The following is an 11,538-nucleotide window of genomic DNA, read 5'->3' as shown; positions in this document are numbered from 1 at the left end:
CTGGTTTGGTTCAGGATAGCCATGGTTTTGGTCAGAGTAGTCAGGGTCATCAAGGTTGTCAGGGTTTGGTTCACAATGGTCCTCAGAGAGAATCAGTTGACTAACATTTCTCAGCTTGACTTTCTGACCAACAGTCTGGTACAGATACACAGCCACTATAAACTGGAGGACCTGTCACAAGAAAACAACTTGTTTAACATCAACAACAACAACAACAAACTGGAAAACCTGTCGATTCAGACAAATGTGAACAGCTGAGAAGTGGGTGTGTGTGTGTGTGTCTTTGTGCATGTGGCTGTGTCTGTGTGTGTCTGTGTGTGTGTCTTTGTGTGCCTGTGTGTCTGTGTGTGTGCGTGTGTGTGCATGTGTCTGTGTCTGTGTGTGTCTGTGTCTGTGTGTGTCTGTGTGTGTGTCTGTGTCTGTGTGTGTCTGTGTGTGTGTCTGTGTGTGTGCGTGTGTGTGCATGTGTCTATGTGTTACCTGACTGATTAGCAGGCCCACTTCCATTCCCACTATTGTCAAAGTGTTCTCCTTCAGCCAGTTGGTGATTATGTCTACACATCTCTGTAAAAACACACACACTTGAAAATGTCAATACAGATGGGAGGAGTGGGAGTGCATATGAGAGAGAGAGAGAGAGAGAGAGAGAGTGCGAGAGAGAGAGAGTGCGAGAGAGAGAGTGCGAGAGAGAGAGTGCGAGAGAGAGAGAGATATATAGAGAGAGAGATAGATAGATAGATAGATAGATAGATAGATAGATAGATAGATAGATAGAGAGAGAGAGAGCGAAAGAGTGTGAGAGAGATATATATATATATATATATATATAGAGAGAGAGAGAGAGAGAGAGAGAGAGAGAGAGAGAGATAGAGAGAGAGAGAGAGAGAGAGAGAGATAGATAGATAGATAGATAGATAGATAGATAGATAGATAGATAGATAGATAGAGAGAGAGAGACACTGTACCTGTGGATGGATCTGTGTTTCATTTCCATTTCCAAACAGCAGTGTGCTGAATCCTGAGATGGCAGGACAGTCCGTGGTGTTGAAACAGCTACAGGGATACACCTCTATCAGACTGTTGTTCTTAATGAACATGTTGCTCTGCCAGTCATTAGGACTCTGCATACCACAGCAGTGCCCCTACACACACACACACACAACTGGTCAGTTTGGTCTCGCCTCATCTTCGCTTTTGATGTGGACCATATTTCACAATTGCTGTCATACATACATAGCGCTGTACATTATCCAGAAGCTTCCAATGTCGTTGATTGTCAGGGTTTGTTCCATATTCAGTGATGATCTTATCCACTTCTATTTTCATCTTAGATGTGATCTGTCAGCGCAAAACACATGTCTGTCTGTCTGTCTCTGTGTAGAAACAAAGCAGTTATCATAGTACTATGCAACAACATGTTAATACAGCCCATTTTCTCTGCGATGCTTAATGCTTGGTCCTGGACATACCTTTCCATGATTTATCAAAATGATGAAGGTGACAAACAGCTGACCAAGGACGATGCAGATCAGGAAGCCCATATACTGAGAGGAAAGACAGAGAGTTGACTAAAATCAGTTAGGTCACCACAAACACTACACTAGGAGCTTAAGGATGAGTCACGTGTGTGTGTGTGTGTGTGTGTGTGTGTGCGTGCGTGCGTGCGTGCGTGCGTGCGTGTGCGTGCGTGCGTGCGTGCGTGCCAGCTGTTTGTTCCAACAAGCTCTCACAGCAGAATCATACGTTTGTCCATAAACATAACATTTCAAAGGTTATACTATACAGTGGGGCAAAAAAGTAGTTAGTCAGCCACCAATTGTGCAAGTTCTCCCACTTAAAAAGATGAGAGAGGCCTGTAATTTTCATCATAGGTAGACTTCAACTATGACAGACAAAATGAGAAAAAAAATCCAGAAAATCACTTTTTTAAATTTTTAATGAATTTATTTGCAAATTATGGTGTAAAATAAGTATTTGGTCAATAACAAAAGTTTCTCAATACTTTGTTATATACCCTTTGTTGGCAATGACAGAGGTCAAACGTTTTCTGTAAGTCTTCACAAGGTTTTCACACACTGTTGCTGGTATTTTGGCCTATTCCTCCATGCAGATCTCCTCTAGAGCTGTGATGTTTTGGGGCTGTTGCTGGGCAACACGGACTTTCAACTCCCTCCAAAGATTTTCTATGGGGTTGAGATCTGGAGACTGGCTTGGCCACTACAGGACCTTGAAATGCTTCTTACGAAGCCACTCCTTCATTGCCCGGGCGGTGTGTTTAGGATCATTGTCATGCTGAAAGACCCAGCCACGTTTCATCTTCAATGCCCTTGGTGATGGAAGGACGCTTTCACTCAAAATCTCACGATACATGGCCCCATTCATTATTTTCCTTTACACGGATAAGTCGTCCTGGTCCCTTTGCAGAAAAACAGCTCCAAAGCATGATGTTTCCACCCCCATGCTTCACAGTAGGTATGGTGTTCTTTGGATGCAACTCAGCATTCTTTGTCCTCCAAACACGACGAGTTGAGTTTTTACCAAAAAGTTATATTTTGGTTTCATCTGACCATATGACATTCTCCCAATCTTCTTCTGGATCATCCAAATGCTCTCTAGCAAACTTCAGACGGGCCTGGACAGGTACTGGACATGTACTGGCTTAAGCAGGGGGACATGTCTGGCACTGCAGGATTTGAGTCCCTGGCGGCGTAGTGTGTTACTGATGGTAGGCTGTGTTACTTTGGTCCCAGCTCTCTGCAGGTCATTCACTAGGTCCCCCCGTGTGGTTCTGGGATTTTTGCTCACCGTTCTTGTGATCATTTTGACCCCACGGGGTGAGATCTTGCGTGTAGCCCCAGATCGAGGGAGATTATCAGTGGTCTTGTATGTCTTCCATTTCCTAATAATTGCTCCCACAGTTGATTTCTTCAAACCAAGCTGCTTACCTATTGCAGATTCAGTCTTCCCAGCCTGGTGCAGGTCTACAATTTTGTTTCTGGTGTCCTTTGACAGCTCTTTGGTCTCGGCCATAGTGGAGTTTGGAGTGTGACTGTTTGAGGTTGTGGACAGGTGTCTTTTATATTGATAACAACTTCAAACAGGTGCCATTAATACAGGTAACGAGTGGAGGACAGAGGAGCCTCTTAAAGAAGAAGTTACAGGTCTGTGAGAGCCTGTCACAGCTGATTTCCTCCTCTTCGTCTTGTACAGTTCCCTTTCTTCTCTTGTACATTTATTTACTGATAGACATGAACTGCACAATAATGATACATTGATGGATTTTTTTATGCATAGTTTTCTCTATTTTCAACCCACCCGCCACCAACCCGCCCTTTCATCCACACAATATTTAATGACCCTAAACCCACCCACCCTGGATATAACTGTGCGGACTACGGGTTATGAGTCAACCCACGAGTCACTAGTGTGTGTGTGTGTGTGTGTGTGTGTGTGTGTGTGTGTGTGTGTGTGTGTGTGTGTGTGTGTGTGTGCGTGTGCGTGCGTGTGCGTGTGTTATTATGACCGTAACATGACCACTCACCAGTAGTAGGAAGCACCTGTTCTCCAGTTGGGCTCCCATACACCCCAGGATAGTGACACCAACCACCACTAGACCAATGATGAACAGTCCCCCAGCTACAGTCTTCACTTCAACTACACACACACACGCACACACACACACACACACACAACAAAAACACAGGTGTGTTTTCAGAGGAACAATCACACCCTTGTCTCTCTCATAACATTTGAGTTAATATAGAAATTCTGAAATGTGACAAAAGGCAATTCTCTGTCCAGTATAACTTACCAGAGCTGAGAACAGCAATGAAATTGTCCTTGTCAAACAAGATCCATACCGCACATCCAAAGATACAGAGCCCCAGAATCTGTGTAGAGGATTCAGAATACTGCATGTCACTTCATATGTAGTACATGAAACCCCCATGTCGAGATGCGAAGCCTCCTCTCTGGATCGTTTTTAGGAGATTCAGATGAGGAACGCTAGCTGGTTAAGATTAGGGTTAGGTTGAATTCTCCATCTTTTTTTGTTCTTACCAAGAAAACAGAGTTGAAAACTGCTGCGAAGAATTTCAGAATTTGAAACTTGTCGTCCACCTTCATGATGTCTTCCTGATATTTTATCTGTGGTTTCTTCTCACTGACACGGCGACGGGCAACACCAATGGCAGACAAACTATTTTTCTCTCACCTCCCTGTCTGCCTGACTACTGTCTGCCTGACTACTGTCTGCCTTACTACTGTTAAGGTAATGCTTTATTTGGTAGGTCCCATTTCCTGGTTCCATCACCTTGGGAACAGAGTCCAGCTCCTCGTTGTTCTTAATAATTAACTACTCCCACGCATGAAGGTATCACACACACACACACACACACACACACACACACACACACACACACACACACACACACACACACACACACCTACCTACCTACCTACCTACCTACCTGATACTTGAAGTGCTGTGGTCAAAGCAGCCTGTGCTACCTACAAAACCACATGGCTGTGAATTATTCAGGAGAAGGAAAACACAGGTAGTTACTGATTTACACACACACACACACACACACACACACACACACACACACACCTACCTATCTACCTACCTACCTAACAAACTGCAGTGTTCCTCACCGGGCTTACAGTAAAACATCACTGCAGTGTTCCTCACCTGGCTTACTGTAAAACATCACTGCAGTGTTCCTCACACTGTAAAACATCACTAGTGTTCCTATCTACCATCATTGCAGTGTTCCTACCTACCTAACAAACTGCAGTGTTCCTCACCGGGCTTACAGTAAAACATCACTGCAGTGTTCCTCACCTGGCTTACTGTAAAACATCACTGCAGTGTTCCTCACCGGGCTTACTGTAAAACATCACTGCAGTGTTCCTCACCTGGCTTACTGTAAAACATCACTGCAGTGTTCCTCACCTGGCTTAAAAACATCACTGCAGTGTTCCTCACCTGGCTTACTGTAAAACATCACTGCAGTGTTCCTCACCTGGCTTACTGTAAAACATCACTGCAGTGTTCCTCACCTGGCTTACTGTAAAACATCACTGCAGTGTTCCTCACCTGGCTTACTGTAAAACATCACTGCAGTGTTCCTCACCTGGCTTACTGTAAAACATCACTGCAGTGTTCCTCACCGGGCTTACTGTAAAACATCACTGCAGTGTTCCTCACCTGGCTTACTGTAAAACATCATTGCAGTGTTCCTCACCGGGCTTACTGTAAAACATCACTGCAGTGTTCCTCACCGGGCTTACTGTAAAACATCATTGCAGTGTTCCTCACCTGGCTTACTGTAAAACATCACTGCAGTGTTCCTCACCTGGCTTACTGTAAAACATCACTGCAGTGTTCCTCACCTGGCTTACTGTAAAACATCACTGCAGTGTTCCTCACCTGGCTTACTGTAAAACATCACTGCAGTGTTCCTCACCTGGCTTACTGTAAAACATCACTGCAGTGTTCCTCACCTGGCTTACTGTAAAACATCACTGCAGTGTTCCTCACCTGGCTTACTGTAAAACAACAACTGCAGTGTTCCTCACCGGGCTTACTGTAAAACATCACTGCAGTGTTCCTCACCTGGCTTACTGTAAAAAGCTAAACAAAGGATTGACTACTGTACTTCTAAATTTCCCTCAACCCTGTCTTGTGGATTTGGCCATAGGTTCTCATCCACATTTCAATGGATGTTTTCATTAGCCAAACCTCTTGGGAAGAATCTTCGGGCGAATCCAGACCTGACACTGGTCTGCCGGGATGTCATTGCATGAGTCATCCATGGCCTAGAGAAGGGTGGCTTGTTCGTGAGGGTGCCTATCATATACCTTCCACCTCCATGTGGAGAAAAATTCCTCAATCGGGTTTTTAGGAAAGGAGAGTATGGAGGTAAGTACAGGGTGGTAAATTGTGGATGGGCCTGAAACCATGCTTGTGTAACGGATGTGAAACGGCTAGCTTAGTTAGCGGTGCGCGCTAAATAGCGTTTCAATCGGTGACGTCACTTGCTCTGAGACCTTGAAGTAGTGGTTCCCCTTGCTCTGCAAGGGCCGCGGCTTTTGTGGAGCGATGGGTAACGATGCTTCGTGGGTGACTGTTGTTGATGTGTGCAGAGGGTCCCTGGTTCGCGCCCGGTATGGGCGAGGGGACAGTCTAAAGTTATACTGTTACACTTGCACCATTTGAGCATGGTGGAACCTGACATTATCCCACACAATGACATAGGTCATGACATCAGCTCTACAGACCTGATTTAGCCCATCAAGGAAGGTTACATTCCAACAGCGAATCATGTGGCTGCCTGCAACTCAATATATAGAGTATAGAGTAGAGAGATTTAGTTGTTGTTCGACCAAACATTAGAACAGTGAAGATGCGTAATCTAAGCAACTTTGACCGTGATATGATTGTTGATGCCACACATGGTGGTTCCAGCATCTCAGAAACAGCTGCCCTCCTGGGTTTGTTACGCACTACAGTCTCTAGAGTTTACAGAGACACACTACAGTCTCTAGAGTTTACAGAGACACACTACAGTCTCTAGAGTTTACAGAGAATGGTGCGATAAACAAAACACATTCAGTGAGCCGCAGTTCTGTGGGCAAAAACACCTTGTTAATGAGAGAGGTCAGAGGAGAATGTCCAGACTCATTCAAGCTAACAGGATGGCCACGAATGCTCAAATAACAGTTGTTTAAAACAGTGTGCAGAATGGCATCTCTTAATGTACAACACCGTGAATAATTCAGGCTGTTGTGGAGGCAAAAGGGGGTCCTACCCAGTACTAGATAGGTGTACCTAATAAAGTGGCTGGTGAGTGTACAGTAATGTCAAATCTGAAAACATGGTCTGGAAAAGTGGTACATGGGACCATAGAAACAGTGTCTGATAAAGAATGATGATGAAATATTACATCCATAGATAATGTAGTCCAATTGGTTCATGTTCCACGGTTATTGATGTCAATGGATCTCATTATCCCGAAACTTTCATGATCTAAACATGGCATATTGTTTGTCAGTTTCCATAAAACTATGCATTAAGAGTAATCCAACAGTTACTCATCATTTTGAGCAGTTGTATTAATTGATAGTTAGATCATTGTAATGAAATGAATAGACAGTCATCTCAGATGTAATGTGTGAATTGCATTTTGAAATGGTAATACTTTGATGTTAAGTTGTGTCATTTTGAACAGGTGATTTTAGTTCAATGAACAAATGCTCTTAGCTTTATGTGTATTGTATCCAAGCAATTGGAAAAAGTGTTTTGAAAAGTTTGCATTTTGATCATTGGTTGTGAGTTTTGTGTATAGAGTTTTGAAAAATGACATCAAGGTTCCGAAATTAGTGCTAAAGTGATTGTAAAAAACTGTAACATCTAAATGCAGAATGGCAGTTCCACCGCCAAGCGCTAGAGGGCAGTGTCATTTTGACACTGAGCCACAACTTACGTGCCGCAGCAACTCTCTTCTCTGCCGCAGCCATACAGTAGAGGAAGACCGAAAGACTTCCGCGTACAGACGTTTAATGTATTTTCAGGTGAAATATGCCCCGTTACTGTGCTGTAAAACTTTGCAAAAATCGTGGAGGAGCATCCTCTAAAGAAAACAAGAGAATAAGCTTTTACCCGTACGGTATCTATTATTTATCCATCACGTTTCTATGTGCAGATACAGTCCTACTTCTAGCTAGCATGCTCATATTGGTTGCTGGCTAGCGTTGTGTATCCAGCAGTGCCCTCAGAACAAATAGTTAGCTGTCATAGAAAAACACAAAGCCTCCTTTGTTTACCTTTGTGTATAACAATTTACGAATGACTGGTGCTGCATTTGTTGTTATTGTGTTTCTTGGTCTTCAGCCTAGGCTGAAACACTAGTAACGTTACAGAAGCAATGCTTTGTATGTAATCTTGAGAATTTGGATGGGGCTGACAAATTGAATTAGGGCATGTCAACAAATGTAGCTGTCTTAACAACATGTTCGTATTGTCTCCTCCCACAGGTTCCCTTTGCAAGATGAGGTCAGGCTGCAGATCTGGGTAGACAACATGAAGCGAGAGGAGTGGACCCCCAGCAGACACCAGTACCTGTGTAGTGAACATTTCACTGAGGACTGCTTTGACCTGCGATGGGGGATCCGGTACCTGAAACACACGGCCTTCCCTACCATCTTCCCTCACACACACGATGTAAGTAGACAGACACCCCTTCTGTGACACAGAACAAAATTAGCAGAAGTCTTAATGCACATTTCCAGAATAGTGACAGCTATTAGAGTTTCACATGAGTTTGATCATGCATTTTACACTGATCGTCATTGCAGTGTACAAAGCATTGTGTTGGGATATTTTCTTTGGGATTCATCTGGGCTGGGGTCAATTCAATTTGAAGGCAGTCGATTCAGGAATTTATTTTAATTTAAAATTCAACAATGGAAAAAAAAGTTTTGAAATGAATAGCTTCTACTCCTCAGTTTATTGAGAAGTCATTGAAAATAGATGCTGTTTTTTCACATTTTGAATTGTTTTTTAAGTTTACCTGATTTGACTGCCTTGATTTTGAATGGTTTTTTAAGTTGACTGCCTTGATTTTGAATTGAACCATCCCTGGAATTGATTAAAGTGCAACATCAAATTGTATCGGTCGTACAACATATTTTGCAGCGAAACGCTTTAATTTCTAGATCCAACAATGCAGTTCACCTAATAATACAAAATAACACACGAATCCCCCCAAATAAAAATACATAAATTACAGCACTATACATGGCTATATTATGACAGCATGATTTCTGTTTGTGTTTAATCATCATTCCTTCCCCTCAGGATGCAGATAAAGCTGTTTCCACCAGTAAGAACACCACCAAGCCCAAAACCAGGATATGCAACGCCAACATTGAACTCATCCGCTCCCCCTCCCCTCCTGGCAAGAATACACCTCTGATTCTGAAAAGGACAGTCAGAGTGGAACCAGTCGTGGTGAGTGTCACTCCTGTCCCTAACCCTGAGGATGCCAGTGAATCTACGGTCACTACACTGTTATATGAAAGACCGCTTGTTTCAGACACAGAGGCCTCTACTCCTAGTGAAATGTTCCTGGGGGAGGTGATGCTCTCAGAGACCCAGGCTGCAGTGTGTGAGGTGAACAGAGAACTATCTGGAGACAGTGGTGGGATACTGACAGCCTCATGCTTGAACCTGTCTGGTGAGACACAGACACTGCAGCAGCTGGATACACTGGACTCCACTGTGACTGTGCTCTGCTGTGAATCCGTCGGCCCTGTCGGCCGTTTCTCTGAATGTGAAGCCACGGTGGACGCCCTCCATATGGCCCTCGGTCAGACGTTTAGGATCTTCCCTCTGGAGCTGCGGAGGGAGGAGTGGGTGGGAGACCGGGAGGAGGGCCCCGGGGACGGGGAACACATCTCTGTGTACGAGCACTCCTACTGCAAACAGGACACGGACCAGGAACAGCTGTGGAGGAAGACAGCCAGCCTCCACACCAAGATCATGGAGCTGGATAGGAGAGAGGAAAGCACCATGGCTAAAATACGATCGCTTGAGAGCGAGATGGCACATCTGAAGGAGAGCAACATTGTTTTAAAAGACAAGCAGAAACTACTGGAGGACTATATTACTTCTGCGTTGCTCTGATGTCTTAACCGTAGTGCTTTGTTTCCATTAACAACGGTCTTTCTAATGAGATGTATTTTGTGTATTTATTACAGTCTCAATCACTTGTACTTATTTCTTATCTGTTTACATGTTTCACCAGAGTTATATTACTTACTAGTAGTGAGGCCCTTCTCAAAGAGCGTTGGCCAAGGCTAGAATCTGTTCTCCAGCTCGTTCTAGTCCTTCCGTTTGTCTCCACTAGGTGGCACTGTGTCTTTAGGACAGGCCCTGGCACGATGCACTACTGTTTCATGTTTCGACATCACCGACTGACATATTGTCAATATTAGTGGTGTAATTTGGAGCGTTTTAAGGGAAGTGATATTCCCTATTCTTGTGCTACAGATGGTTGTTTTATTCAATGGTATAGTATTCGTATATCATATCAAATCTACTGTGCGGTCATACGGATCCTTACTTTGCTGGTTATTAATGTATGAAAAGGCATATGTTTTTCACTAATGTTTTATATTTATTTGGATAATAACAAGCAGTAAGTATCCGAGTGACTGAGACGACTACACCGTTTTAGGTGCATATTCTTGGTTCTAATTAAATAGTTGAATAGGAAAGCAATGCTTTGTTCACTATTCAAAATATATTTTTTAATCAAGCAACTATTAAAAGCTTGACATTTCGGCCTTCTTCAATTGCCTTAAATAGACAGGTTCTGATAAATGAACCGGTTCTGGTGAAGGCCATTGAAGGCCGAAACGTCAAGCTTTTAATGCTTTCTCAAATAAAATAATATATTTGAATGTTAAACAAGCTTTGCACCTTTTTGATGATGTAACTGGTTGCTCCTTGACTCCCATTGGTCTGACGTCCTCTACTTCTTTCCATAAAGAAATTAAATGGTCAACTGATTTCTCATCAATGAAAATGCAACACTGCGGTCCTCTTTCTTGATGGAGATGGCTTACATTACCTGCAACCCTTTTATCGGGGGGGGGGGGGGGTCAAATCATGACTTCAGTGATCTTCATGTTGAAGCTTTATGCAGCTGGGGGGTTCTAGCTCCGACTCTTTCTGGAGCTCCGACCTTCCTACCTGTGGATCGCTGACATAATGATTTGACCTTCTATTTTATGGAGTTCCCGGGCTTCAGAGGCCTGAGTTCCCGGGCTTCAGAGGCCTGAGTCCCCGGGCTTCAGAGGCCTGAGTCCCCGGGCTTCAGAGGCCTGAGTCCCCGGGCTTCAGAGGCCTGAGTCCCCGGGCTTCAGAGACCTGAGTCCCCGGGCTTCAGAGACCTGAGTCCCCGGGCTTCAGAGGCCTGAGTCCCCGGGCTTCAGAGGCCTGAGTCCCCGGGCTTCAGAGGCCTGAGTCCCCGGGCTTCAGAGGCCTGAGTCCCCGGGCTTCAGAGGCCTGAGTTCCCGACTTGGAATTCCGAGTTGAACGACCGTTCAAAGCTATTTTTCCCAGAGCTCGGAGCTCGTTTTAATCCGAATTCACAGATGTTTTGAACGTACTGAAGTCTGAGATTTCCGAGTTCACAGTTGTTATGAACGTGGCGTAACCTTGAACCAGAACTGACCGTTTCATTTCACATCACTTGTAGTGAAACATAATGTGAGCAACGACTAGCATTCCATAGGAGCAACAGTAGAGAGATATAGCAGATACATGAAGCACAATAGAATAGAAGGGCTGCTTGTAAGGAAGGGCTGCTTGTAAGGAAGGGCTGCTTGTAAGGAAGGGCTGCTTGTAAGGAAGGGCTGCTTGTAGGAAGGGCTGCTTGTAAGGAAGGGCTGCTTGTAAGGAAGGGCTGCTTGTAAGGAAGGGCTGCTTGTAAGGAAGGGCTGCTTGTAAGGAAGGGCTGCTTGTAA

General features: G+C 44.2%; 2 protein-coding genes across 4 annotated transcripts in view; one reads left to right on the top strand and one right to left on the bottom strand.

Annotated features, from left to right (window-relative positions):
- The window catches only part of si:ch73-139j3.4 (CD82 antigen), a 5,080-nt gene extending 771 nt beyond the window's left edge, over positions 1–4,309 (bottom strand). The window contains exons 1-8 of the mRNA XM_065021340.1: positions 4,060–4,309; positions 3,812–3,890; positions 3,542–3,654; positions 1,470–1,544; positions 1,234–1,338; positions 966–1,142; positions 481–564; positions 1–171 (exon numbers count right to left, since the gene is read on the bottom strand). The exon at positions 1–171 is cut by the window's left edge and continues 771 nt beyond it. Coding sequence (XP_064877412.1) covers positions 1–171; positions 481–564; positions 966–1,142; positions 1,234–1,338; positions 1,470–1,544; positions 3,542–3,654; positions 3,812–3,890; positions 4,060–4,125 — 870 coding nt within the window. The 5' untranslated portion in view covers positions 4,126–4,309. The remainder of the gene's footprint in view (positions 172–480; positions 565–965; positions 1,143–1,233; positions 1,339–1,469; positions 1,545–3,541; positions 3,655–3,811; positions 3,891–4,059) is intronic.
- A 3,190-nt stretch (positions 4,310–7,499) lies between these two features.
- Positions 7,500–10,574, top strand: LOC115117351 (THAP domain-containing protein 5-like). 3 transcript variants are annotated; one of them, XM_065021339.1, is made up of 3 exons: positions 7,500–7,578; positions 8,041–8,227; positions 8,864–10,574. In XM_065021339.1, the coding sequence occupies exons 2-3, from the start codon at positions 8,087–8,089 to the stop codon at positions 9,689–9,691; spliced, it is 969 nt and encodes a 322-aa protein (XP_064877411.1). In that variant the 5' UTR covers positions 7,500–7,578; positions 8,041–8,086; the 3' UTR covers positions 9,692–10,574. The 3 variants fall into 3 exon arrangements, with proteins under 3 accessions (XP_064877411.1, XP_029501680.1, XP_029501681.1); XM_029645820.2 differs by having other exon boundaries at positions 7,512–7,668; XM_029645821.2 differs by lacking the exon at positions 7,500–7,578 and adding an exon at positions 7,587–7,673.
- The last annotated feature ends 964 nt before the right edge of the window (positions 10,575–11,538 follow it).

Source organism: Oncorhynchus nerka, linkage group LG8 (assembly GCF_034236695.1).
Source record: "Oncorhynchus nerka isolate Pitt River linkage group LG8, Oner_Uvic_2.0, whole genome shotgun sequence".
NCBI classification, from domain to species: domain Eukaryota; kingdom Metazoa; phylum Chordata; class Actinopteri; order Salmoniformes; family Salmonidae; genus Oncorhynchus; species Oncorhynchus nerka.
The sequence above is the reverse complement of the archived record's forward strand: the minus strand, read 5'-3'. Positions and strand labels throughout refer to the sequence as shown.

Coding starts and splice junctions, on each gene's coding strand:
- LOC115117351 (XM_029645820.2), top strand. CDS start 7,586: ATGCCCCGTTACTGTGCTGTAAAACTTTGCAAAAATCGTGGAGGAGCA. Junction 7,669..8,040: donor AAGAGAATAAGCTTTTACCC/GTACGGTATCTA, acceptor CTCCTCCCACAG/GTTCCCTTTGCAAGATGAGG. Junction 8,228..8,863: donor TCTTCCCTCACACACACGAT/GTAAGTAGACAG, acceptor CCTTCCCCTCAG/GATGCAGATAAAGCTGTTTC.